Here is a 27,674-nt window from a genome sequence, read left to right as displayed (position 1 = left end):
CATCCTGAGCTTTGGAACTTAAATTCTAGGAGACACTGGAAAAAGTGGTGCTAGCAACCCTCTCCCTGTTAGAAATGTTTCTTTCCTCATGAGTTTCTGGGCACAAGGGGCTTAGTGTTCATAAAGTCCCAGCAAAAGAGAAAGAATCACACACACAAATGTATCTCTTCTAAAGCTTGCAGATTGATATCTGCTTAAAATATTTGTATGAGCAGGAGATGGACTCTGGTTGAGATGCAGAGGTCTCTGTATATGTGCATCGAGGGGGGCAATGCCAGTGCACAGTGGGAAGAAATTCTACAGCAGTACTATCCATCCTGATACTACCCAGCTGGGGGAAATTTAGTACCTGAATCGCTCCCTCCACCCCACTTGCCTATCTCTTCTGCCACCTCACTCCCTCCTCCCTTTCTTCCGAAATCCCTCCTCCTCCTTCCTTCCCTTTCCCTTGGTCCCTCCCCATCCCTTTCCCTTGAACAGTTTTTCCCTCCTCCTCTCTCTCCCTGTCGTCCGCTTTCCCTCCTCAAACCCTCCCCGGCGTCTGCGTCAGGCCCCCACTTGCGTGACGCGCAGGGTCTGGGTGGGAGCTGTCCACTCGCCCGGGGTGCTGAATGCAGCAGCGGCGGCGGCGGCGGAGGCGGCGGCAGAGATAGCTGAGAGCCTTCTCCGCTCCAAGAACCTTGTTTCCAGACCTCGGACGGTCAACTCACAGCCCGCCACCTCCCTTCCAGCACCACCCCTTTGGGAACTGAGCCAGGGGGGCAGCAGTCGCGGCGGCGGGTGCTGAGCAACGGTGGAAGACAACACCTGGCAGCAGCCTGGAATCTGATTTGCTTCCTCTCGCCTTTTTAAGAGATATACTTATACACGGTTTTGGGGAGTCTCAAGGACCAAGCCGGAGCCAAGTCCTGGCTGCCTCCCACCTCGGCCACGCTGCTTCGTTTCCCCCTCCCACCCTCAACTGGCATCGCAAACAAGCCTTACCTCGTTTCATCTACGAGGAGAGGTAGCAACAGCGAGCCCAGCCAGCCAGAGGCAGCAGAGAGGAGGGAGGGGCGGGGCGGGGGGGGGGCAAAGAACCGACCGAGGCCGCCCTTGGTGGGGGTAGCGGGGGCAAAGCTGCCCTGAAGACCTGGCAGCAGCCCTCCTCCGCCCCTTCCCCTCCAGAAGCACTCTTTCCTTGTTATTTGAGAACAGAATTATTCTTATTCCACTAGTATTGTTTCATTTTTTGTTACCCCCCACTCCTCACTCCTCAGCCGCCCCCACCCCTACGCTTGCCTAGCCTCTGGTTGCATGGCAGCGCTGCCCGGGCGCGGGGGCTCAAGGCCAGCCCCCCGGGAAGGAGGAGGAGGAGGAGGAGGATCATGAGGTCGGGAGTCTCCATTGCGCCGGACGGCGAGCAGCAGCCAGAGGACGAGCCGGAGCAGCCCCCGCCCCGGAGACACCCGGACGCCGACAAGCAGTCGCCACCGCCGCCACAGCAGCATCGGTGCCCACTGGCAGACCCAGAGCAAGAGGAGGAGGGCGACAGCGGCCCAGAAGAGGAACAAGGGGAAAAGACGAGGCCACTCACCCACCCGGACCTGCCCTTCTTCCGGCCCTTTCCCCTCGCCCAAAGGGACATTTGATGGAGCCAAGGGAAGGGGGCCGAGGCTTTACAGACAGCCGCAGGGGTGGACTGGGGGCTGATATCATGTAACTACTTCTTCCTCTAGTCCCCTCCCACACGCCCCTTTTCTCTACCCCTTCTCTCTGCTCCACTGCCTCCCACCCAGCAAACACACACCCTTCCTCTAGCCAGAATTTTAATGCTCAGGAAGGAGGTGGCTCTGCAAGGGTTAAACGATCTTTTCTGTTTTTCCCTTTCCCCTGTCCTTAGTTCCTGATTTTCCCACCTCTGTTCTCCTAATTGGCTTTTCCCTCTTCTGTGCAGCCATTTGGCTGCAGAGGCAAAGCACAAACCCCTTGCCCAATTTCACCTGAAACCCTTCCCCTCACCCACTGCTCTCTTAAAAGCAACTCTGGTGCTCCTGGGGGTTAATTGCCCCAGTTTTCTGCCCTGGAGAATTAAAACTTCTCCCATCCTCCTCTCTCCCCCACCTCCCAGCTCTCCCCCACCAAAAAAACTAACCTCCTCCTACCTGAGGAAAACTAAGGAAAACTATCTTTTCTCTTTAGCACAGACAGCCCTCAATTCTTCACTGAGCTACTTTGCCCTAAGCCCAGCTCAGTCCACTCCAAATTTTATTTATAACCTTCCCCACCTTTTTATATAAAAGGAAGATTTTTCCCATTGCCTAGGAATTTGAGGAAAACCCAATAAGCATCTCTTGTGGAACTTTTAAGCAGTTAGACCTTGATCCCAATTCCCTAACAGCACATCCGCAATATTTTTTCTATCTCCCTGCCCCTATCTGTGCCCCCAGGTCAAACCCAAAAAAGAGATACCCTGAACAAATCTTAAGATTGGGGTAGATTTGGGGGATAGTCAAGAAAATCCTTTTGTTGTTGGGCTTTCCACATAGAATTCAGAATCAGTGAATCACAGTGCTCAGTCCTGAGGGCAATTTATTTGCTACTTAGAGGAGATATAAGTGGAGCCAGTGAAAACGAAGACTCCCCCCATAACACAGATACACTGTGGACCCCCCACCCCCACCATCCTATCCTTCTCTACAAAGACTCCACCTGCCCCTACCGGGCTCTCTGCTTCCACTGGGCACATGCTGATACCCCTGAGTGGGCTGCTCTGGTGGTGGTGCTGCTGCTGCTGCTGTGCCTGGTACCACTGTGGATTGTGTGCCCCAGCTCCCCAGATGTTGCGCCACCAGGGTCTCCTCAAGTGCCGCTGCCGCATGCTCTTCAATGACCTGAAGGTTTTCCTCCTGCGGCGCCCACCTCCAGCGCCCCTGCCCATGCACGGAGAACCCCAGCCCCCTGGTTTGGCGGCCAACAACAACACCCTTCCGGCTCTGGGTGCCGGGGGGTGGGCAGGCTGGAGGGGCCCTCGAGAAAGGATGGGCAGGGAGACCCCTCCTCTGCCACCTCCACCACCTTTGCCACCTTCTGTGGAAGATGACTGGGGTGGCCCAGCTACAGAGCCACCTGCCTCACTGCTCAGCAGTGCCTCCTCAGATGACTTCTGTAAGGGAAAGACTGAGGATCGCTACTCACTGGGTAGCAGCCTGGACAGTGGCATGAGGACCCCGCTCTGCCGCATCTGCTTTCAGGGGCCAGAACAGGTGAGACCCTTTTCCCCTTTCTTCTGGTATCTCCACGTCTTGCAGATTGCTACTTGCCTACTTGCACTGGGGAACCGCTGTGCTGTCTCTAGTGTGATGACTCTAAGTTTTAAGGTCTCTTCTCTGACGTTTCATGTGGTTAAGTTTGCCTGACATATATGGTGCATGGTGGAGCCTACTTGGTGGCTTGTTTGTACCCCATTTTTGCATTCTCCTTCCAGTGCTCAATGGACATAAGTTCAATTCCATCCAAAAATTCCATAAGCATCCTCAGAGTAAAAGATTCCAGTTGGAAGGGATGAAATGAAGGAACTTGGAGGTACCATACCTGTTGCCAAGATACCCTTGTATCTGATTTATTGTTAGTGACATTTTCCCCAGCCAATCTTCAGTCCCAGATTCAAACTTCTTCCCTCTCTGGAAGTTCATGGAGATCTTCTCCTTTGCAAGCCTATGCCTGCTCCTTACCTTTGAGACTACCCTCTCCCATATTATATTGACATCTTCGGCAGTACATTTTAGTCACTGCCGAGGAAATGGAGAGGGATTGTAATTTCAAGAAGATTATACAATTTTCCAAGACATTTCTTGGCAGACTCCAATTTTTCCTAGCTTGAAAGCAGATAGGTAGGTAAGGAGAGAGTGAGTTTAAGGGATATGGAGAAGGAAGTTGAGAATCTTGTCATAACTATTCTTCTCAGGGCTGAAGCATGTGAAATTAGAAAGTACCTTAAACTCTCCTCATCTAGGAGAGAGGGTGGCAAGTACCTCATGGACCAGAGTCTTCCCAAGGTCAAGGGTTCTCCCTACTCCATTCATTCAGAGTTTCATAGATACACTCCAGCAGCCCCGCCTTCTCCAGCTTCCCTTTCAATCTAGTGTCTGCAGTGCTGGATAGCATGTGCACATTCTTTTGGAATCATGAATTGTGGCAACACTTTCTACAGAATCCCAGATAGGAAAGATCCACCTGAAAATCTGGTCTAGTTAGTATGCTGGAGAAAGAATATTCAGTTGCACCCTAGTCAAGTTTAGGTGGTCACACCAGGCACATCTTCACTAGTTTCCCAGCAGTGGAGGGAAGACTTGTGGGTTCTCCTGAGACAGTAGAATGCCATGCTGGCTCTGGTTCTTGTTGAGGGCTTTCTCTGCGAGAAGCAGGCTTCACTTATGTTTTATCTTATTCACTCACTTATTCATTTTATCTTTGCTCTGAATGGGCAGGACACTTCAGAGATAGCTGATGGCTGGGGCTACCGCCTGGGTATTATGAGAGAAGGTTATGTTGACCTCAGTGTGAATAAATGTCTCTGAGAGGCTGGGAACTGGGTTCTCCCTTCCAGTAACTAGGATTGCCTTAAGGCCCAATTGGAGTGTTGCCCAGAGCCAAGGATTACTATTAAGAGAGAAGGTACAGGGTATCTGCTGAGTGCCCCTTTCCCCTCTTTCAGTCCCTCTCTCTACTTCTAATGCCAGCACAGGCCTCCAGCACAGACACAAGTTAGAGTAGCATGGCTGAGAAGAAGAGTGGTACCTGCTTTTGGGATGTTCCTGGTCAGCATCTATCTGAATCAGAAGCCAGGGGCGGGAGCAGGGGGAGATATTTTGCTTTCTAACTTCTAAAGCTATTTCTTACTTCTCCCATCTGGCCTGGCTCAGGTCTGCATGTCAAAGGGGCCACTGGGAGCATGACTTCAGGCAAGAATACCTTTGTCTCTAGAAAACAGCAGGACTTGGAGCCTGTTCTGATGCTATTCACCTGCTGTGTGAGATTCTTCAAATTTATTTATACCTCTGGGCTCCTTTTCCAACTTCTGTGATTTAGAGGAACCTTTCTCTCTTCCCCTCATTTCCTTATAAGTGTTTTGAGAGGATTCAGAGATAATGAGCCTGAAAATGACTTGAAATGGACTAACATAATGGCATGTATTTTGATCATGGAGAAACAGTATTTTTGTTTAAATAGAAAAAGAAAGGGATTATTAGGAATGTTGTGAAATACCCTCACATGATGCAGGGTCTGGTTGGAACTTAGCTTTCCTTTCTTGTTCATTATTTTTATGATATGTCATAAATAAAGCATGGAATAAAACAATTAACACCAAGAAAGGAATGGGCTCTATTATTATGTGGGAGGAATGGGGGCCATGTCGATATTAAGACTGGATCAAATCAAGCACTTCCTGCATATGATTATTAATTATATTTTGAGGGTTTGCTTTATTTGCATGGGAGCCAGGAAATTTTAATGGAATTGTGGTATAGTAGGAATAAAAGTAGCTTGTGTTAGATATGAACACACTGTCCCACTTTTGGCTTGTTTTTCTTCACAGGATTTTAATGAAAAAGAGAGACAAAGGGGAGGAGATAGGGAAAACTCTGTAGAGAAGAAAGAGAGGGAGAGAGAGACAGAAAGTGAGATTTCGGTATTTTGTTTTCTGTTAAGGAAGGGAGCTGTCCAGCAGTTGTCCACACGTGGCATTGAAAGGGGTGCAGAAACTCTGCAGTCTCAGTAGCTGAAAGACTTGGTCTTTTCTCTGCCCAAACAAAGGAACTGAACAGCTCCCCCAGGCACTGCCCCTGCTCCAGGTGTAAAACACTGCCCAAACTGAAAATCTGGTCTCTTCCTGCCAGTGGATTATAACGTACGTACATGGTGAGGGGCAGACAACTAAAGGATCCAGCTAATTCCACATCTGCATGTCTCTATACAGGACTTAGTCTTCATTCATATGTGCATGTATTTATTTAGCAAATGTTTATTGGGCAACTACGGCACGCTGGATATTGTTCCAGAGCCTGAGTATCCAAGGGGCGAATAAATCAGATGAGATCTCTGCTCATCTGAAGCTAACATTCTAGTGAAGATGCAGAAATAGACAAGTAAACTAGTAAATAAATAACTTGTATTGAGTACCATAGCGAAGGCAAAACAGGAAAATGAGTTAGATAAGGGAGGGCTCAGGGAGCTGCATTACACAGAGTGATTGGACACAGCTTTCCTGAGAATGTACCCTCTGACACCTAAGTGATGAGAATGACACAGAGATGCACACATAGGTCTAGAGGAAGAGCTTTCCAGGTCGAGGAGACAGCATGTTCAAAGGCTTAGCATGTTTGAGAAACAGAGGGAGGATAGGAGGAGGGAGAGGGATGGGGTGTGGACTAGTGTTTGAGGGCCAACTTGGTTCCATGCTGGACAGTGGACCACTCTCCTCCCCTCAGCCAGTCATTCAGGTGGGACAGGGGTCAGTCCAGGATCCATCAGTGTGGGACAAGAACCTGGTCAGCAAGCCCATCCATTTCTGGTTGAAGCTGCACTAATTCACTTCAGGGAGCCGTGTGCCATGGTGGGTAAGCCAAGGTCTCTGAAGTCACGTGGCTCCATTTGGAGATTTGAATGATTTGGGTAGCTTCTCTCTGCTTCAGGTTTCTCATTTGTAAAACTGGGGTAATAGTGATAGTATGTCATTCTGAGCATCAGATCAGTCAACACAGTTAGAGTGGTGCTGTCAATGTTTGTTGTTATCTTAGAGGCAAGAAGTTGCCTTCTTCCCACATACCTTGTTTTAAAGGAAAAGTGTGCCTCAGCTCCCAGGCTGGCAGAAGGATGGCTGTGATGTGGTCTGTCTGTGGTAGTTGATTGCTTCTTGCCCACTCACATTGCTCTAGACAGAGTGCTGCTCTTCTCTTTCCATCATCAAAAGTCTCTATTAAGTGCCTACCTATGCCTGCTGCTCTGCTGAGCAGGATCTGGAGACACAGAGCAGATGTGGCCTTGCCCCCTCTGGGAGTTTCACAATCTAACCCAGACATCACAGAGGCTGATAGAGAGCAAGAACACACAGACACTGAGTTGCAGGTGAATTACAGTAATAACGGGGACAAGACAGAGATGCATGCTTAAAAGCGGTTAGTGTGGAGGGTGCCTATTCAGAGAGACAAGCGGAGGAATTTGCTACCGTTTCTCCAATTAGTCAGGGAAGGTTCCTCTGCTGCTGATGAAGACAATGTGAGAAGAAATAGACTTAGGCTGAGTTTAGAAAGCTGGAAGCAGAAGAAATGTGAGCCACACAGATAACAAAGAGATGAAAGCACCTCCCAGGCTGGTCAGCTGTGGAACACCTGGAGTGGGTACAAGGGTGAAATCCACCATGGGAGTGGGTGTGATGGAGCACCTGTTCTGGACCTAATGAAAAGCAGGAAAAAGGCAGGTCTGCCTCCCTTATTCTTTCTGGAGTTCATTTCCCTAGAGCTCTGCATTCAGAAGGGGTAAGAGTAGTGTGAAATATTTTAGTCAGTGTTTCAGGTTCTCAGAAAGTAAGAGAAGTGTTTTGCAGGGCTCGAGGGAAACTGGAGATGCCAAGATGCAAGGAGAACCCTGGGTTTAGAGACCAAGTAGAGCATTTCAGGAGAGATTCAAGGCATATATTATTTTTCTTAGCACTATGTTTTGATTTTAAATTTCTTTGTGGGATCAATTAATTAGTATCTGGCCCTGCAAAGAATAGAATAATCCCTAACGTTTATGGAATCTAGGACCAGAGTAGATGGAGGCTCACCTATCATAGGCCAAAATATTTAGAAGTAACAAATCCAGCTAACAAACTGTTAAACAAAATGCATTTTATTCTTCTATCCTCACAAATATACCTTCAAAACAACCTGGAAGACGGGTTTGAATTTTAAACTATTAGAGTCTTCTGAATTCTGTGCTAGTCAAGTGGGGGTATCTGGGCCTTGGTCAGCAGGCCACTCGGATCAGATGTTCTTTCCACCTTTGGCTCCATCCTGCACCATGATGAGCCTTGACACATATGTGTGGACACACCAGCTGGCTTGTCCAAGCTCTAACTATATTACCCTCAAAGAGCTTCCCCTTGTGCATGGAGAAGAGAACCATGAAGGTTCTTGGAGTAGGCTCAAGGCTGAATAAGCAGGAGTTCCAGGGTTCCAGGAATCAGACATGTTCTAGAAGGGGGCATGTGGATCTCTGACTCTGCAGACTCCTCACTCTATGGGAAGTGTGCAGCTGATGAAGGGCCAGGGTGGAGCCTTCTAGAGCAAGACATCCTCTTGCCTGGGTCTAAGTGAGGCACTGCAAATGGACTGTAAGATCCCAGGAAGCAGTGACTTGTGTTTGCTCATCGATCTATTGCCTGGCACCTGCTTCATGCCCCAGAAGTATTTGTTGAACGAATGAGCCTTTAGAGCTCATCTAGTGGGCAGCTTCACAGGTAGAGGAACTGGGGAGAAAAGACTGCAGGGGAGAGAAATAGTCATGGGCATCAAATGCTGACAGTGTGCTGTGCACAAGAAGGAGCAGACCTGTTCTGTAGGGTTATAAAAGGCAGTGTCTTGGCCAGTGATGGATTCTTTAAGGAAGCCAACTTGAGTCTTGATATTAGAAAGAACTTTCTATCAAAGCTATCCTAAGATAGCATAGGCTGCCTTAGAAAGGGGGCTAAAGTGGGCCACTGGGATGAGTAACCTTTAAGATCCCTGCTTGAGCTTGAGACTTAGGGTTCATTACAATGAGATTGCTGGGGACCCAGAGAGATTTTAATTTTTTTAATTTTAAAATTTAATTTTTTAATGGCTACACCTGTGACATGTGGAAGTTTCCTGGTCAGGGATCAAATCTGACCTGCAGCTGTGATCTGAGCCACTGCCATCAGATTCTTGACCCACTGTACAGCAGTGGGGACTCTGAGAGATATTTTTAATCTAAGCAGAAAGAGATGGAGCTGCATCTCCTTCTAATTCAAGAGTCATCTAGTCCCAGTATATCTAGTTTCAGCATATATAACACATGACATGTATGTATACATGTGTCTTCAGCAAAGATCACAAAGAGAAGTTTCTGTCCTGTGTTTATAGAAGTCCTAAGTTTGTGGCAAGCACAGGATTGCTGTAATCATGAATTTACACCATGCACATACAATACACAAGGAAGCATTTCATGAATGGTAGGCAACAGATAACATCAAGGACTTAGGATGTCCGGGAAAGGGGAAGGCCGCTTACTACTACCCCTCCCTCAAAGTCCTGAGTGAGCTATTGTCGTTTTCCCATCTGAGGTTTTTTTCCCACTGTGGTTTTCTCAGTTCTTACTTCTGCCAGTCCTGGTCCTATTTAAACTGGAATCTCCAAGGACCCTTTTCTTATGATTCTCACCAGTGCTCCAGTACTTTATTGGGAGATGATGTAAGGATGTTCAAACCTCACCATTGGGTCCCTAACAATTTCCCAGATTTGGCCATCTATTATTTACACACACATACACACATACATGCACATGCAGACATATGAATAAAGCTTTGAGTGAATCTGTCTCATGTTCACAGAATTAGGGATTGGAGGAGGGGAGACACCGGTATCTTGCAGGGGTGGAGTGATTCTTACTTCAACCGTCTGTAGATCCTCTACACAGTGTTCGCCTTGTAATCCTTCTTCACTTGCCAGCCTGCATCTGCTTGTGGTGGGTTGGCTAATTTATTGGGTGTGGCTTCTAGCTAAGGCCCCCAGACAGAGAATTACTTAATAAAGCCAGTAGAGCAGGAGTGAAATATGGATTTCAAAAGAGCCTGGGAGAGATACTGGGAATCAATCTCTCTCTCTCTGCTCTCTTTTCTGTGTTGGAGAAGCCCAGCTGTGGTCTGTGTGTTGGGGGAAGGAGAGCTCGAGGGGGAGGGGATACTCAAAGGAGTGTGGGAATGAGCGAGCTGCTTCTTGTTTGCTGGGAAGGAAGCCAAGTTGGAAGTGAGCCCGGATGTAAAGGAGCTGGCGAGTGAATACTGTGTGGGCCGAGCTATATGCCATCCCCCATCAAGAAGTATCGTATGTAAGGCAGAGTCCCATACACCCTGCGTGTATTCATATAGTACACATTTGATACCCCTGTAAATGCTAAAAGTAAAAAGTAAAAACTAACAGTCTCATGCCCAAATAGGCAAAATTGAATAAGTAATCATTTGAGGTCTAGGTAGAAGCAACCATCAGGAAAAAAAAAGGGAGGATATGCAAATATAGGCCCTGTCTATCTCGGGGATCCAAGCCCAGGAAGGGGACACACCAGCCCCAGCCTTGCACCCAGCTTACTGCTCTGATGAGAATGTCTCTAGGACCTGTGCTCAGAGGTGGTGAGGAAGTCAGATCAAATTCATTTCCTTTTTCATAGAAATGTTACTTTGGATGTGATTAAAGAGACTCAACCTCAGTTTCTCCAGAAGCAGTCTCTTGAAGCCACCCATGTGGCTGGCATAGGGCTCTGCATACAGTACAGATTCAATATTTGTTGATCCTTTCCCCTCCCTCCTGGCACGTGTTCATTCCAGACTAATAGTGTTATCTTTGGTCCCAGCTGCACCTGTGGTGGAAGGCATATTCGCTGTGTGTACAATGGCACATATGGGCATGTGTATAAATTAAGTGCCCAGCAGGGGGGATATGGATGATCCCTTGAGATGCCTTTCACCCCATCTGACCTCCTTCTCAGATTCTGTAATGACAAAGAGCAATGATTCTTGTTCAAATAAACATAGTGAACATTATTTTGGCTTGAGACCACTTGACCAGGAGCAGATCTTTTCTCATCCACTTGCAGAAGGATGGAAAGAATGTGGAATTTCGTATCAGAAAGGCATGGATTTTAATCGCATTTGGGGATCTTCTCAACTGGGTGTTCTCAGATGACTTATTAAACCTCCCTGTATCTAGATTTCTTTGTTTGTAAAACAGGAATAAAATACCAAGCTTGAATACTCATCATAAGGAGTGGGCATGATTAAAGTTCTAGGCACACAGTAGCTGTTCATGAAATGGGAGCATATTATTCCATTTTGTCAGTATGGCTCAAGGACCTAGAATGGGCGCCCCTGCATCATACTGCTGCCTTTTCTACCACCCTCTCTCACTACAACCTTAAAAAATAAGGTCCTCTCATTAAGGCTGTGTGTGCTTTGACCACAGTAAACCCCCAGCTGCTTTGTGACTGGCCATTAGGAACGCACGTTTAGATCTAGTGTCTCTGTTCAGCTGAGTTTCTGCCTTGTGTTACCTGAGTCAGTTGGACCTTCATCCTCTCCTGCAAGAGTCCCTCACTCCTAACGTTTTTGTCTTTATCCATCTCCATCACCACTGTGTCCCTGACAGATCTTCGTTAAGCAACACTCTTTGCTGGCAGGAACTATGCAGAAAAAGACATGTTCCTGGACTTGGAGTCCCTAGAGGCCAGGAGTGAGCCATGCACATTGAGGAAGAATACCACATTGAGGAAGGGGCAGCAGAACTACTTGCTCAACATGTGACAGCAAGGTGGTTGCATTCAGGGTTGTCCCTACACTAGAGTTTCTGAAAGCTGGCATGGGACAGACACTTAAGACAGACATGATGCTAAATAGCACTGATCCTCAGTTGAGTATGTTGTTCTTTATTATTTTGCTCTCATGTCTGATGATTATGTCCAGGAGAACATCTCATTGGAGAGATAATGTGTTCAACACTTTTCTAAAGCTTGTCAACCTCTTCTGTAAATAAAAAAGAGAAGACATCAAGCTTGATGCCTTTGGACATACAGCAATCTCTAGCTAGAATTTGTTAATCTTGTTTTGTTTGTATCTGTGTGCGTGTGTTCGTTTTTATTAACAGAATTTATTTTTCAGAGACATTTCAAGTTGGAGGCAATTCTGAGCTGAAAGTAGAGAGTTCCACTATACTCACTCCCACTCCTCCCCCCAGCCTCCCCTATCATCAGCATTCTGCACTATAGTGTTGCCTTTTTTACCATTGATGAACCAACATTGATACATCGTTATTACCCAAAGTCCATAATTTGCATTGCGGTTCACTCTTGGTGTTATACATTCTAAGGCTTTTGACAAATGCACAATGACAGTTATCTACCATTATAGTCTCATACAGAATAGTTTCGCTACCTTAAAATTCCCCTGGGCTCCACCCATTCATCCCTCTGCTCCCAGCCCTGCACTCCTGCAGGGTAGTCTGGCCTTTTCCAGAATGCCATGTAGTTGGAATCATGCAGTATGTAGCCCCTTTCAGACTGGCTTCTTTTACTTAGAGATAGGCGTTTATGGTTCCTCTATTTCTTTTCACGGCTTGATAGCACATTTCCTTTTAGTGCTAAATAATATTCTATTGCATGAATGTAGCACAGCTTGTTTCTTCTTTTTATGGTAAATGATACCAGCTTTTTTTTTTTAACTTATGATAGTGACAAAAAGTATCCTTTATAAATAAATTTACTGAAGTAAACACAGTTGAGAAAACTGTTATGTATGAAGAAAATAATAGTGTAGGTGGTATATGAAAGTACCAACAATGTAAGTGACTGAAGTTTGGGTAACACTGACTTGGGCTTCACACTTTGCAATAGTTCTGAAACATTTGTGGGCATCAAGAAGTGCCTTGGGAAGGGGAAATGCAGAGTCTTGGGCCATTGTCCTAGGGTGGTGCCCCCGAATCTGCATTTCTAACTGTTAGCTTTGACAACTCCGAAGCAGGTGACTAGTTCACAGGAATATTGTGTACTAGGCAGCAGTTTGAGGAGGAAGCCAAATGGGGAGAAGAAATTCTCCCATCAGACCTGAAGTTCCCAGACATACAAGAAACAGGGGTGTGGGCAGTGGTCGAGGGGAGGGAGGTGGTGGTTGGGCATAGGACCGTGTAACTAGGAAGGAATTGGTGTGTCAGTTAGGGCAGAGATTGAAGGGATGTCTCTCCCATCTCTCTCCATCCTGCCGCAGTCATCTGAGAGCTCTAAGTTCCAGATGGAACAGCCACAAGTTGGAAAAATCTAACCAACACGGGACTCGTTGTGAGGGAGAGATGCTAACTCTGATCCTGTCAAGACGTTGAGATTTGGGGGGTTATCTGTTGCCCAGCTAATGTTAATTTCCCTGACAAGTACAATAATCAATCCCCACTTTTTTTTTTTTTTTTTTTTTTTTTTTTTTTTTTAGGGCCACACCTGCAGCATATGGAAGTTCTCAGGCTGCAGCTGCCAGCCTACACTGCAGCCAGAGCAAAGCCGGATCTGAGCTGCATCTGTGAACTACACCACAGCTTGCAGCAACCCTGGATCTTTAACCCACTAAGGGAGGCCAGGGATAGGACCAGAATCCTCATGGATATTAGTTGGGTTCGTAACCCACTGAGCCACATTGGGAACTCCATCAGTCCCCAGTTTTGAATTCTGTTGAGTGTAGTCTTGAGCTAAGTCAATTCAGGGACCTCTCTAGGGAAACTCCAGTGTCCCAGAGTAGGGCAACAGATGGTGCACAGCTCGCTCCCTCACAGCTCACTGAGTACCAACAATGAAGTGCTTCAGCTGTGGAATGGCACGTCACTCTTGCCTACAGCTCCTGGGCTGGATCTAGAAACATGGCTGTGCCTAAAAGCAGCAGGGGCGGGGAGTGTTGTCCTCCCAGGTGCCTGGAAAGAGATCCAGATATGGGTGAGCTCTAGAAGCCTCTCCCTCTGCAGTATTTGTACCTCCCTCTTAGGGATGCTGTGAGATTTAAACAAGGTAACACATGCCTAACATTTACAATACTGCTGACACACAGGAAGCACTCAGTAAATATTAGCATTTATTGTTATTATTTCCTCACTTATATTAGGAGGATATTGTACTCAGGAAGGTCTAAGCTCTTTCCCTTCTAGTTGTGTTGTCCTCTTTTATGCCTTATCAGGTGGAGAAGCAGTACCTGTGGTTGGTATAAATCCAGTTTCTCCTTCCACCAATAGAACAGTTCTCACCAGAAGAGTGACCTTGGAACTGGGCCTTAAAGACAGAATCAGGGAAAGAATTTGGAAAATAGGAAATGAAGATGTGTCTAGACATAGGGATGGAAAAAAAATCAGAAATGTTTTTGAAGTTCCCGTCGTGGCTCAGTGGTTAATGAACCCAACTAGTATCCATGAGGACTCAGGTATGATCCCTGGCCTCGCTCAGTGGATTAAGGATCTGGCATTGCCATGAGCTGTGGCATAGGTCGCAGACACATCTCGGATCTCAAATTGCTGTGGCTATGGTGTAGGCCAGCAGCTACAGCTCCGATACAACCCCTAGCCTGGGAACTTCCACATGCCGTGGGTGTGGCCCTAGAAAGAAAGAAAGAAAGAAAGAAAGAAAGAAAGAAAGAAAGAAAGAAAGAAAGAAAGAAAGAAAGAAAGAAAGAAAAATAAATGTTTTTGGAGAAAGTTAGCATGGTGGATAAGAATATGGGTCTTCCAGAGTCAAGCAGAACTGTTCAAGTCGCAGTGTGCTATGCAGTAGAGGTCAAGTCACTTACAGATTTGAAATCTTAATTTCTTCCATTGTAGAATGGGGACGATAATAATATTACTTGTCTTAGAGGTGGTATTGTAATGCTCAAATGATACAATGCCTGCAAAACTCTTAGCAAAGGGTAGGATACAAACAATAAATTTGCAGAGACACTGTGAACGTAAGCTCTTGATGGTATCTGACCTAACAGCACTCAGCTGTCTTCTCCAAACTTTCGTTGAGAATCTCTACCTTGGTGTGTATATGACTGTGGGCTGCTGACCTCAGGAGGAGGTGCCAAAATATCGCAGGAGCAGGTGAAACTAAATATACCCACACATTGCCAGCAGAGTAAATAAAAATTATCTCACAGATACACATACACATACATACATTTTCAAATGTCTATGGAAGCCATGGTGATGAACAAAATCAAAGCGTCCTTCCCTTTAGCTCAGTTTCTTGCCAGTAAGTATATTCTCAATCAGCAGATACTTAAAGTACAACTACTGTCATTTGAAGGTTTGTGAAACTATTTTAGCATTAAAAGGGATCCAATGGAGGGACATTCTACAGAACAACCAGCTAGTACTTTCCAAAAGTGTCAAGGTCATGAAAGATGAAGACTGATAGGGGAACTGTTCTCGATTGGAAGAGTCTAAAGGGATATGATAACCAAATACAATGTGTGATTTGGATTGGCTTCTGGACTAGAGAAAGGACATTAGTGGGACAGTTGGTGACATTCAAATAAGATATGTAGATTTCATAATAGCATCGCAGCAATGCTAAATGCCTGTATTATGGTTCTACAAAATGTTAACCTTTAGAAAAGTTGGGGGAAGTGTCTATGGAAAGTCATTGTGCAATGTTTACAAAGTTTTCTTATTGCTTAAAATTTTTAGTTTTTAATTTTTGTCTTTTTAGGGGCCACACTCATAGTATATGGAGGTTTCCAGGCTAGGGATAAAATCGGAGCTGTAGCCACTGGTCTACACCACAGCCACAGCCACACCAGATCCGAGTGACGTCTGTGACCTACACTACAGTTCAGGGCAATGCTGGATCTTTAATCCACCAAGCAGGTCCAGGGGTCCAACCTGCATCCTCATGGATACTAGTCCAATTCATTTCTGCTGAGCCATGACAGGAACTCCCTACAATAACTTGTAACTTTCTGAAATTATTCAAAATAAAAAGTTAAAAAATAAAAATAATTCAAATGGGTGTAATTCCTTATACTTGGAAAAAATGGGAATTACAAGTATAGAAAAAAGAACATGGATTTGGTGGTTAGAAAAACCTGGATTAGACTCTAGGGTCTAGCACTCATTAGCTGTGTGGGCAAATTAGTTCAATCCTCTGAGCTTTTGTGTCTTCTATAGGCAACATGGAGCAAATATGAGAAATATATCATAGAATTATTGTAAGAATTTGAATAGACAGCACATACCATAGCACATGAAGGGGGCTCCTAAAAAAACACTGGCCCTCTTTCTGGTCTCTTGCCCCCCCCCCCCCCATTCAAAAAGGATGCTAAACATTCCTCACACATCTTCCCAGGTGTAAGTATTGCGTTCTATGTGCTTTGAGATTGACAGGATGACACCTGTGCCATCAAGTGTTGAGTGGGCAGGAAAGTTTTCCCAATACGGGATCTTAAATACATAAACAGAGTTTATAATCATTTGCATAAGTAGCATTGGCCATTATCCAATGTTCTTTAACACTTCTTTACCTGACACCCCAAAAGGAGCATTTTTGGTACACTGAGTGGGTGTGGGTTGTATGTTTGATTCATCCTGTGATGATCCCTCTATGAACCACAGATTTAAGCCTCCATGGAGCAATGTTCTACTTTAGAAAGAATAACTATCTAGTGCTAGGGCTCTGAGTTCTCCAGCGTGTTTAGAAAACAACTGCCCAAACAAGGCAGCTGCAGGTGAATGAGGCAGGTGTTCATGGGCATGCAGAGATATCCTCTCCTGATGTGTGTGTGTCAGGAGTGAGCAAGCGGACATGTGCCTGCGTGTGGACCACAACTATTTAACACAGAAGGAAAAGGCGCTTGAGGGGGCTGGTCCATTTAGCTGCTCCTGGTTTTTGGTTATCATTGTTCCAGAAACAGCCCAGAGGGTCTGGTCCTTACAAAACCAGTCCTAACATTTTATACAATACTCACAGCCTTGTTGCTTACTTCTGACATCCATTAAATATTTGCCTGCAAAAACCAAACAAACAAAAAATCAGTTTGTGGCTTTTGGAGGAACACATGATATGATTTTGAAGTTCTCTGTCTCTTCCTCCCTCTAAAAAAACACATAGGTTCCTCGTGATTTATATTAATTTTCATCATTTCTGCAAATGTGGTTCAAATAAAAAAGTGTTTTTATTTGCCATGATGGCTGGAATTTGCTTCAAAATAATCCACTGACTAGAGATGAAACAAGACCTGTCACGTATTGACAAATGCTGAAGTTGGGTGATTGGGTACATGCTTTCTTCTAGCAGTCTCAATTTTTATGTGGTTGAAATTTTTCCATATTAGAAGGGGATGGCCTATTGCCTGGTTAATTAAAATGTTATAAAAAGCCAATTATTAAACAGGTTTGACAAAAAGGAAGGTGGAACTAGCTGAGGGTGTACAGAATAGCTTGGGGCACAATGATACTGAGCACCAGAGCCAAAGACTGATAGGACCAGAGTGCACCCCAGTGGGCACATCATAGATCTTGTTCAACAAAGGGAATAAAGGGATCTTTTGTCCCCAAAGGTGATGATTTAAAGATGAAAATGTCCTGATGTCCATTTCCTTTCTGGTCCACCTGGTTTGGTTGCAGCAAAAGGGTCAGTGTGGCCATTCACTCAGCAGATGTTGAGTGCACATATCAGGTGCCAAGCCCTGAGAATGAAAGATAAGATGGGGAGCTCAGAGTCCAGTGCAAGAGCCAAGCATGCTAAGAAGCAACCACATGTATATATAATGAATGCCTTGGACCAGGGCCTCATCGATTGTGCTGAAGGACTACACAGGAGAGGTGACTAGTAATATCTGGGAAAGCTGGAGAAGGATCACCAGAGAAGCTAGTCCTTGGAAGGGCCACATAGGGATGAGTAGGGGGAATTCTCCAGGTGGAAGTGTGTGCAAGGTATGGCTCTACAAGTTCTGCCCTCACTCTTCTCCTCAGGAACATTTCCCACTCAGCCGAATCCTCTCTTCCTCTCACTGCTTTTCAAATCATCCTCCTCTGCTCTACGACTCAGAACCACTCTCCTCAGAGAGCTGGGTGGACTAAAGGGTGATCTTGGTGCAGGCGGGGAGGGGTGCATTAGCTCCTCTCTAGAAGCTTCTCCTTGCAATGCCAGCCTTTCTGGGCTTGGTCCTACTGGCCTTTCTATAACTGGAGCCTAGTGATCTGACTGTTCTTGGGATCCACCTACCTGGGAATAGTAACTCCACCAAAACTCTCTTGGTTGCTTGAATGGAGTTTTTATCTGGAAGTTTCACCTGTGTGCCTAGGAGTTTCCTTACTCTCTAATGCACGCAGAGGCCCTAGCTCATATTCCCTAATTTTTAGAGGTGAGAGACCAGGATCCAGAGAGATGGGTGGAAGGTAAAATGCTAAGCTAAAACCCCCTCAAACCAGAGAATACCAGTGTTTACATCTGCTCTCACAAGAGGAAGACTTTTCCTTCCCACCCCTTTTCCAGCCACAGAAATTGCTGTTCATTCGCTTCCTAACACATGAACATATTGTGGTAAAGAGTTGACTTGTTGGAATGTTTGGAGAAAGAATGAGATTAGGGAGGGGAAATGGGCAGGAATGGGACATGTTTATGGTTAATTTACTCTTCTAGAGAATTTGGAGATGACCCTATAATTTATATTTCAACTTTTATTGCTGGAAATCTATAAAATATGTCTGCTTTGCAGCACATTTGGACATCACTCCAAATTCTATTTACTTTTTTTTTTTTTGCTTTTTAGAGCCACACCCTCAGCATATGGAAGTTCCCAGGCTAGGGGTCAAATTGGAGCTACAGCTGCCGGCCTACATCACAGCTCACAGGAATGCCAGATCCTTAACCCACTGAGCAAGGCCAGGGATCAAACCTACATCCTCATGGATACTAGTTGGGTCCTTACCCCACCGAGCCACAAGGGAACTCCTCCAAATTTCCTTTACATTGAAGGATTGTTTAAAGTTGGGCTCTGTGGTTATAAAAGGCAAAGGAATGACATTCTAGCTTCACAGACCACAAGGTATCTTGTAGAAGTCAGTAGGTGGATTTTATTGAAACTGTGATATCAGGAAGTTCCCATTACACAGTGGATTAAGGATATGGCATTGCCTCTGCTGTGGCATGGTTGTGGTCCCCAGCCTGGTGCAGTGGATTAAGGATCTGGCATTGTTGCAGCTGAAGCATAGGTTGCAGCTAGGGCTCCAATTCAGTCCCTGGCCCTGGAACTTGCGTAGACTGTGCATAAAGCGGAAAAAAAAAAAAAGAAGAAGAAGAAGAAGAAGAAAGAAAGAGAAAAGAAACAGATCTTATCTTGGATGGTGTATGTGTGCATATGTGTGTATGTGCATACAGTGTGTGGTATAAAATGAATTCTAAATATTACTTGGCAGAGTGAGTAATGATTCTAGTTTCCCTGGGAATTATTTATTTTCCCTGGGGACTGACGAGTTTCCCAAGATCTACAACATTCTGTACTAAAACGAGGACAGTCCCAGACCAACCTGGGCAGTTGACCACACTGCAAGAATGTTCCAACTAACCACACTGTAGACTGCTAAGCCACGGGACAGCCCTTCAATACTTAATGTCTACCAACCACGGGGAAAGACTTGTTGACTGATTGGCTGATAGGCACTGTTTTCACACTCTAGAAGAAAGCAGCCATCTGCTGTTCACCAGGCTGCTTAGAGTCAAGGAGGTGTGATCTCTGAAACCTTTATTGATCTTACACAGAGCAGGAGGGATGGCTTAAGATGTTAGGTCTCTAGTACAATGCTTCTCAGATTTTAATGTGTTAAAGACTACCTGGAGTCCTTGAGAAACTGCAGCATTTAATTCCATGCATCTGGAGTGGAGCCTGAGGTTCTGCACCCTAGCAGGTCAGTGCAGATACTTTTGGTCCACAAACCACTCTTTGAGTATCAAGAGGCTCAGTAATTCTCATCTTTAGCTGGCATATAAGAATTATCTAATACGGGGGATTCTACAGATGTTCAGCCACAAACCCAGACCAATTAAGTCAGTCACTAGAGGCAGGACCAGGCATCAGTATTTTTACCTCTCCCCGGACGATTCCAACATGCACACAGGGTTGAAATCCCAGGGAATGTAAAGGAGAGAAAAGTACTGCTTGATGATAAGGGCTGATTGATTGGTCCAGATGGGCTAGGCTGCGCTGTCAAGAGATTTATCAGAAGTGGAATCAGAAATCTAAAAGAAGGAGCTTATTTTGGAATGCCTAGAGGCAAATTTCTTAAAAGAAAAAAAAAAAAGAAAGAAACAACAAAAAAAAGAGTCATAATGGTTTGTGTTCTTTGGCCTTTTAGCAGGGAGTCAACAATATTTCTATTGCCTTCAGGCTCTTGGAGGCCAATGTGCAGCCTTGGGGAAAAGCAGGAAGTCCTGCTCTCAAAGTATCTGATAGGAGAGAACAGAGGTTGCGAAACCAGCAAATCACAGGTTTTATAGACCCAGTCACGTCCAAACAGGTCCTCCGACTCTTCAGAATGTCTTTTATTTCCTTGCTTGTGGATGCTCTAGCAGCAGTTTCCAACATTTCCCATTCTCATCAAGTTGCCAATCTCCTTCCAGGAGCTTGAACTTGCCTCCTCCTACCTCACTGAGAAAATTGAGGTCAGCCATCCACGTCCTGTCATCTCTCTCCCCCTGCCTGCCATCACTCCCTTGTCACCTCTATAAACTCTGCAAACATCTCGTCACACTCTATCTTTACCTGGTCTCTCCCCTTTCCTCCTATCTGCCTCCTTCCCAAAGTGACTACCCCAGCGCTCTTTGTCCCAGCATCCTCCATCTCCACTGGGACTTTGCCACCACCTTCCCCCTGCACCCACACACATCACTGTCAGACTCTCTTGACCACGTGCTCTTCGATGGCTCCCTCTGCTTTGGATACAGGCATGTTTGGGTCTTTAATATCCCTTGAAAGATAGTGCTCTCTCTTTCATCTCCTAATGCCCACTCCAGTTGGGCAATCTGGCTTCTTTTTTCTTTTTTTGCTTTGTAGGGCCACATCTGCAGCATATGGAAGTTCCCAGGCTAGAGGTGAAATCGGAGCTGCAGCTGTCAGCCTACGCCACAGCCACAGCAACACAGGATCTGAGGTGTGTCTGTGAACTACATCACAGCCTAGGGCAATGCTGGATCCTTAACCCACTGAGTGAGGCCAGGGATCGAAACTGCATCCTCATGAATACTAGTTGTGTTCCTTTCCACAGAACCACAGTGGGAACTCCGGGCAACCTGGTTTCTACCTCCACTGCCAACTGAAAATGTTCCTTGGAAGGACCCTAATGATCGAATTCTAAAAACCTATGGCCTTTCAGAAGTCTTTCCTCCTTGATTCCTCTGCACATTAGGCACTCCAGTGTCCCCACTCCTTGCCTATATGTTTCTTCTCTTGTCTTTGTTAACACTGTGTGTGGTGAAAATGAGGGCTGGCTGCTCAGCCTCCACCCACCTCCCACTTCCAATGAAGTCTGTCCAGACTTCAAACCACTCCGCATTTGTGGGTCCTGAAGTCAGTTGCAGGACTCAGCTGCACCCAGCCTTCCCTTTCTCCACTCCCTGCCCTGCCGTGAAAGAGATGAGAATAGGATAGGAAAACACTTGAATGTGTTACATGTAGGAAGGGTGAGTATGGCTGCTAAGCTTCTGTTCCGGCTTGTCTTTCTGTACTGCCAAGCTGGGAAGTAAAAGCGGCATTTCCCACACCTGCAACATTTCTAAAATCACAGTAAAACTGCCTTCTGAAAGCTGAGCCCTTCTCCCAACTCCCTGTTTTGCCAATGGTTTCTCCCATCCCCCTACCCTGTGATTTCTCCCTCTCACTGCATCCACGCCCACTCTGACTCTAGATCCCACTCTGAGGACCAAGCATCCATCCCCCTCACATTTCTGCTGGCTTCATTTGCAGTTACAGAGATTGCTATTCAGACCCCCAAATATAACAATAGCCTTCTAACTACTCTCCTGACCTCGGGTCTCACAAAGCACCCTCCACCCCACCCCCACCCCCACCCCCACCCCAGTCAGTTACAATCCTGAACTGTTTTATAAGCTACCCTTAGCTGCAAAGGGGAAATATTTAATACTTTGCTCACAGGGATGTTCTTGGGATTAGCTGAAAGATATATAAAGAATATATATATATATATATAAAGCTGGATAATGATGTATCAAAAGGCTGGCACACATTAGAACTTCAGATACTATTTTCCAGGCTTCTAATTCATCAGACATCCTGCTATCAAAACTCCTATGGCTCCCTATTGCCTACTGAATAAAACATCTCAATATCCTGGTCTTAGTCTCCTCAGGCTCCTTCAACTTGGCCACAGACTTCCATCTAAGGCTTCTCTTTCCACCAGTCCCTATCCTTCTGAATAGTGGGGACCACTCCCTATTCTGCCCACAGACACGCTCATTCCCATCTCCGTGCTCTTTTCCCAGGTAGTGACTTCTGCCTGGCTGGTCCTTGCCCTCAGCGCCACACCGCCTCTCTTTCACCTTGTCATTACAGTACAGTCTTGCAGAAGGGGAGCACGGGAGTCCCCACCACCACCAGCTGGTGTCCCCACCAGAGACCTGTAGAAGCAGATTGGGTTCAAGGCCAGGCATAGCAGGCATCTTCAAGGGTGTACTGCTACGTATGATAACCAGCTCCCTGGGACCCCATGCAGAGAACACAGTGGCATGTGAATCTTTCTGCAGTTTGTGGAAAATAAAACCTTCTTGACTCTCTTTCAGGGTCCCTGACTCCCCTACCATGATCCATATTTGCTCATCCCTCCAGCTGGAATAAATTCCAGAATCTTTCTAATATACCTACCCCATTCCCACTTCTGCCTCTGACTTCCCCACTCCTCCCACAGTCATCCTAGGCCAGTCACAGCCACTCCCAACTCCCCTGCTGGTCCCTCTGCAGGTCTGTGCTCAGCACCAGCCCATCTATCAATAGGACAGGTACCAGTTGGAGCACCAGAACATTTTCACACCCAAAGGGGTCCTTTCTTCTTTTGGAGACCAGAAATCCTCAGGTCAACTGACCGCCCTCTCTTGTACCAGACAGTGACCTGGTGGGTTCCTGCCACCCCGAAGAAAAGACCCTTGGTTCTTCTCATCTGTTGATGGAGGGACCGAATGAACCTCACAGGTGCTTGTGAGAATTAAATTAACTGTTTCACCTGTAAAGTCCACACAGTTCCTGGTATTCTAAGGCCAGAGGGCTCAAAGTCGGGGCTCTTTGCGGGGGTGGGGGTGGGGGGGGCAAGATACATTTTCTTTGAACTGGGCAGGGCATATCATTATTTGTAATCAGAAGAGTTCACACACACACACACACACACACACACACACACACACTCCAGAACCGATGCTTAAAAAATTGGGAGATCTGGAATCATTGGGCCCTTTCCTCCCATAAGGCAACTGTGGGCTATTGCTAAGTAGCAGTTGCCACTAACTCTGGGCCATTGCTCCTCAACCCCTGATCTGATGCTCCATGTACAAAGGCTGGCATTCAGTATCGCTGTAGTATCCCAATTCCTCTGTGCTGGTTGGAGAACAGCTGGTGTCTGGGCCACTGCCATCCTGGCTGTCCTAGCTCCTCCCCTGGTATCACCCCCCAGCATCTCGCCAGGATCCAGTAACTAAAGGGTTAATGCCCAGCACAGCAGGGGCCTTTGGGTCCCTTCTCAGGGCTACAGGGCTGCAGAGTGATTGGTAGCTGAGCAGGTCCTGTTGCCAAATATTTTGAACATGATTGCAGCCCCGGGAGCTTGCCCCACTGTGTTCAGTTCGTCCCCAGCATTGAGAACAGGTCCTGACACAGAGTAGGTGCTGTTTGATGACTGGCTGACTGACTGTCTCCGTCTTATGCTCTCAAAAATGTTAGCTTCCTCTCCTTAGCCTCAATCCCCCTTTTCTTCGAAGCTAACAGGAGAAAAACTGGTCCACTCTGGGTCCTGCCTTTTCAGCTCTCCCTCAACCCATCTCAATCCACACCAGCCTCAGGGGTGCAATGGGGTCGGGCAGGTGGTGTCCTCAGCCCAAGCCCCTTGGCAGCAGGCAGGCCTCCTCCAGAAGCCAGTTGCAGAGGAACACAGATGGTGCCTTCTGCCTTGTGGGCAGCCAAGTGTAGTCATGCACGAGAGACCGTGGGTGTAATCAAAACCGTTTTATTTCTCAGACAATAGAAACAAACAGAACAGCAATCTCAGTCAGGACAGAGAAGGACCAGCAGGGAGCAGGCAGATTGGAGGAGCTGTGAAATGGTATAAATTAATGAAAATGATTCTGCCGACACTTCTCACTGCCTGCCTGCCTCCACAGAGGAGTGGTTCTAGCTGCTGCTGTCCTGAACCCCTAGCACTTGGGGACCCAGCACTTGGGAGGGGTGAACAACTGGGGACTTGATAGCAGAAGGGAGTGTCATTAGTTCTTTGAGAAACTGAAGGACTCAGAGGAGAGCGAGGTGGAGGGAGGAGAGGGAGCTGACAGACAACTCCGGAGCTGTTTGCAACCTGGACAGCAATGCACGGACGTCCAATCTCAGAAGCCAGGAGTCCTATGCTGCTCCTGGCTGGACGACCTCGGGCAAGTCGCCTCGCCTCTCTAGTCTCCAGTGTTCACATCACCAAGTCGACTGGGCTAGTGAAGCTTCTCTCTCTCTTTTTTTCTTTTTAAGGCCACACCCACGGCATATGGAAGTTTCCAGGGTAGCAGTTGAATCAGAGCTGCAGCTGCTGGCCTGGGCCAAAGCAACACCAGATCTAAGTTGAATCTGTGACCTACACCACAGCTTATGGTAACGCCAGATCCTTAACCCACTGAACCAGGCCAGGGATCAAACCTGTATCCTCATGGATACTAGTTGAGTTCGTTTCCGCTGAGCCACAGTGGGAACTCCTAGTGGAGATTCTAAGACCCTACCAACCCAGATAGTCAAATACTCTTCCAGTTCATCTGTAGAAATTACTTGCTTGTATCTTTTTCAGCCAGAAACTCCTCAAGGCCAAGAATTATTTCCTTTCTTTCTTTCTTTTTTTTGGTCATGAGATCCTAGTAGCATGTGAGGTAGGGAGTCTGTGCTGGAATGACAGAATGATGGACAGAGGGACCAATGATGGACAGAGGGATGGCCGTGGGGATGGCCAAGCCTTAGCGGGCAGCAGCCAGGAGGACTACTTATAAAGGAAAATGTGCAAGAGGATTAGTTCAAATCACTGGCTTTGCCCAGTTTGGGGAGGGGTTCATTGGTTCACACTGAGTCTCAGGCCTGGAGACCCCCCTCTGCCTCCCCCTCCCTCAAGGATACCTCAGATTGAAGGCTGTGGAGGGCAGTTCCATGTGTGGTTGGTTGAAACTATCTGCTAGTCTTTCAAAATCATTTGGGGTTTATATTCATGTGTCATCCTAGCTTTAAAAACAGCAACACCGGAGTTCCCGTCATGGCTCAGTGGTTAACAAATCCGACTAGGAACAATGAGGTTGCAGGTTCGATCCCTGGCCTCGCTCAGTGGGTTAAGGATCTGGCATTGCTGTGAGGTGTGGTGTAGGTCGCAGAAGTGGCTCGGATCCCGTGTTGCTGTGGCTCTGGGTAGGCTGGCGCTACAGCTCTGATTACATCCCTAGCCTGGAAACCTCCATATGATGAGGGTGTGGCCCTGGAAAGGGTAAAAAGACAAAAAACCAAACAAACAAAACAACAACACAGATGGTAAAGTTTTCCCCAGGCCCACTCAGCAGTTCCTCATTTTGACCACAAACACTAAGCGCGGTTCCCAGAGCCTGGACAGTAAATGGAATCTGGCAGCAGGCTTTGTAGAGATGCGCCCAAGCGAGGATAGGTCTGAAGAGCCGACCCCACCCTCTCGACTTCCTGTTTCCTTTGTCTGGGGCCCGTGTTGGGAGGGAGGTGTGGGAGGGAAGGGGCAGCTCGGGCTGGATATCGGCTCTCGCTGACTGGAGGCCTCCGAGGGAAAGGGGGCGGGGCTGGGGGCGGAGCCCAGCGGGCGGCCAGCCTGCTGCCGCTTGACTTAAGGAGTTGTTTTCGAATCACCCCAGCAGGAAGCCCAGAGAGAAGGTGGGAATTAAGTGCCCAACTTCCCCGGCGCTCCCTGGCCCCCTATCGCCCCGGCAGAGTCCTGGGTGATAATGGGGTCTCCTGGAGGGTCTCCGTGGGATTCCTCCTGTTGCCTGCTTTATATTTGAGAGACCCCAGTGACACCCAACTGCCCAAATCAGTGCCTGCCCATAGCGGGCAAATGAATGAAGAATGAGCAGATGGATGAAGGACCGGGAGGGCAGAGGAGGGTTTGAAGGGGATTGTAAAACTGCCAGGCTCTCCCCACTTTCTCTCTTGGTGAAGAAAAACACTTCTAAGCTGAGCAGCTAAAAGGGAAAAGTGGGTCTTAAGGAAGTGGGGGGAGGATGAAGGAATGAATGGATTTTGTGTTTTGACATATTTACTAAGAAATGTGGAAACTGCTTAGCACCTGCTAATTAGAGACAGAGCAACCTGAATTCCCTGCGATGTGCAAATGCCAAGGGAGCTGGAGCTGGAACGAGGAGTGGATTTTCCAAAGGGATCATGGGCTTTTCTCGATAGGGGATGGAGGGCTGTAGAAGGTGGGAGGGTTGAGATGAGGACCTGAGGGAGGCACTGAGGAAGGCAGGGTCACTAACACTGCAAAGAGGATTTCTTGGCATCTTCTGTCAGATTGGCACTTCTCTAATGAGGGGGCTGCTGCTGGGGAGCTTGTGGGAGGGATCTGGGTGACCAGGTCTATCCTCTCAGACTGTAGCTTAGGAATTACAAGACTGAAGTTCAAAGACTAGTCCAAGGTCACCCTTGTGTTCTTTCCCTGTGCCTCACTCTCTCTTCTTCTGATACTCTCTCCTACCTCCCCACCCCCTCCCGTCCAACCTGGGGACTGCAGAGAGTTGGGGACATAGGCCCTGGCCTCAGATGACTTTAGTCCAATTCTTCCTTCCTCCACTTGCTTGCTGTGTCTTTGGGAAAGCTGCTTTTCCCCCCACCTTGGGCCTCAGCCTTTTCTCTTGTAAATGGGAGATAATAATAGCACCCACTTGATAAGGTTGTTGTGAGGATTCAAGACCTGCACATGCAGTAAGCACTCAGTGGATGTGGATGATCATTTGAAGGCTTTGGAGTCCAAACCCTGATTGTCCTAGCTCAGCCAGTGAGGAGCTGTGAGATTACATGGATTGGGGTCTGTTTAGGAAAACAGAGCCCATGCCAGGTACTTTGGGGAGAGAACTAATAGCGGAGGTGTTGTTGGAGCTGTAAGTCCAGGTAGGAGATGTTGAGGCAAGGCAGAGAAACAATGCAGTAAAGTGGAACCTTCCCTAAGCTGGAGGGTCAGAGTGGGTTATTGGAGCCTGGGAATTCAGCCTTCTCGTGGGATCTGGGAGTCCTTAGGAGGGGTTGTCAGGGGGTGGGGTGGGGGTCAGGAACTGAGGAGGCTACACAGCTGCTGCTGAATTGCTGCCTGAAGCTGGGAGGAAATGAGCTTCTCCCCAACTCCTACCTTCCAGCCTCCCACTTGACTGAACCAGTTGGCAATGAAACCTAGGCAGTGTGGCTTCCAGGGGTCAGTGCCCTGAGACATAGAGCAGAACAGGGCAAGGAGGAACCTACACTGGGACTTGGGGTACCTTACTTATCCTCTGAAGCTTTAATGTCCTAAATGGCTTAAGAAAAAGTAGGGAAAGAAAGAGGGTGTCCCTGATTGACCTGGTGGGGCCGTTGTGAGGCTTACATGAAATACGGTGAACAAAGCCCACAGCACAGTGCCCGGTTGTAGTAAACTTTAGTTAGCTGTGCTTCATGCTGCTTCTCCTTCCAGGCTCCC

General features: G+C 47.0%; 1 protein-coding gene across 5 annotated transcripts in view; it reads left to right on the top strand.

The window, feature by feature from the left end:
* The first annotated feature begins 584 nt into the window (after positions 1 to 584).
* The window catches only part of MARCHF4 (membrane associated ring-CH-type finger 4), a 107,260-nt gene continuing 80,170 nt past the window's right edge, over positions 585 to 27,674 (top strand). For all 5 annotated transcript variants that reach the window (XM_003133648.6, XM_084999046.1, XM_084999045.1 and 2 more), the window contains exon 1: positions 585 to 3,245. In XM_003133648.6, the coding sequence (XP_003133696.3) occupies positions 2,727 to 3,245 (519 nt within the window). In that variant the 5' untranslated portion in view covers positions 585 to 2,726. The remainder of the gene's footprint in view (positions 3,246 to 27,674) is intronic.

The sequence above is a fragment of the Sus scrofa genome, chromosome 15, assembly GCF_054392235.1.
Source record: "Sus scrofa isolate SSC_HxYL_T2T_F1_AM1 chromosome 15, Sscrofa_HxYL_maternal_Yorkshire_Landrace_v2.0, whole genome shotgun sequence".
NCBI lineage: Eukaryota > Metazoa > Chordata > Mammalia > Artiodactyla > Suidae > Sus > Sus scrofa.
The sequence above is the reverse complement of the archived record's forward strand: the minus strand, read 5'-3'. Positions and strand labels throughout refer to the sequence as shown.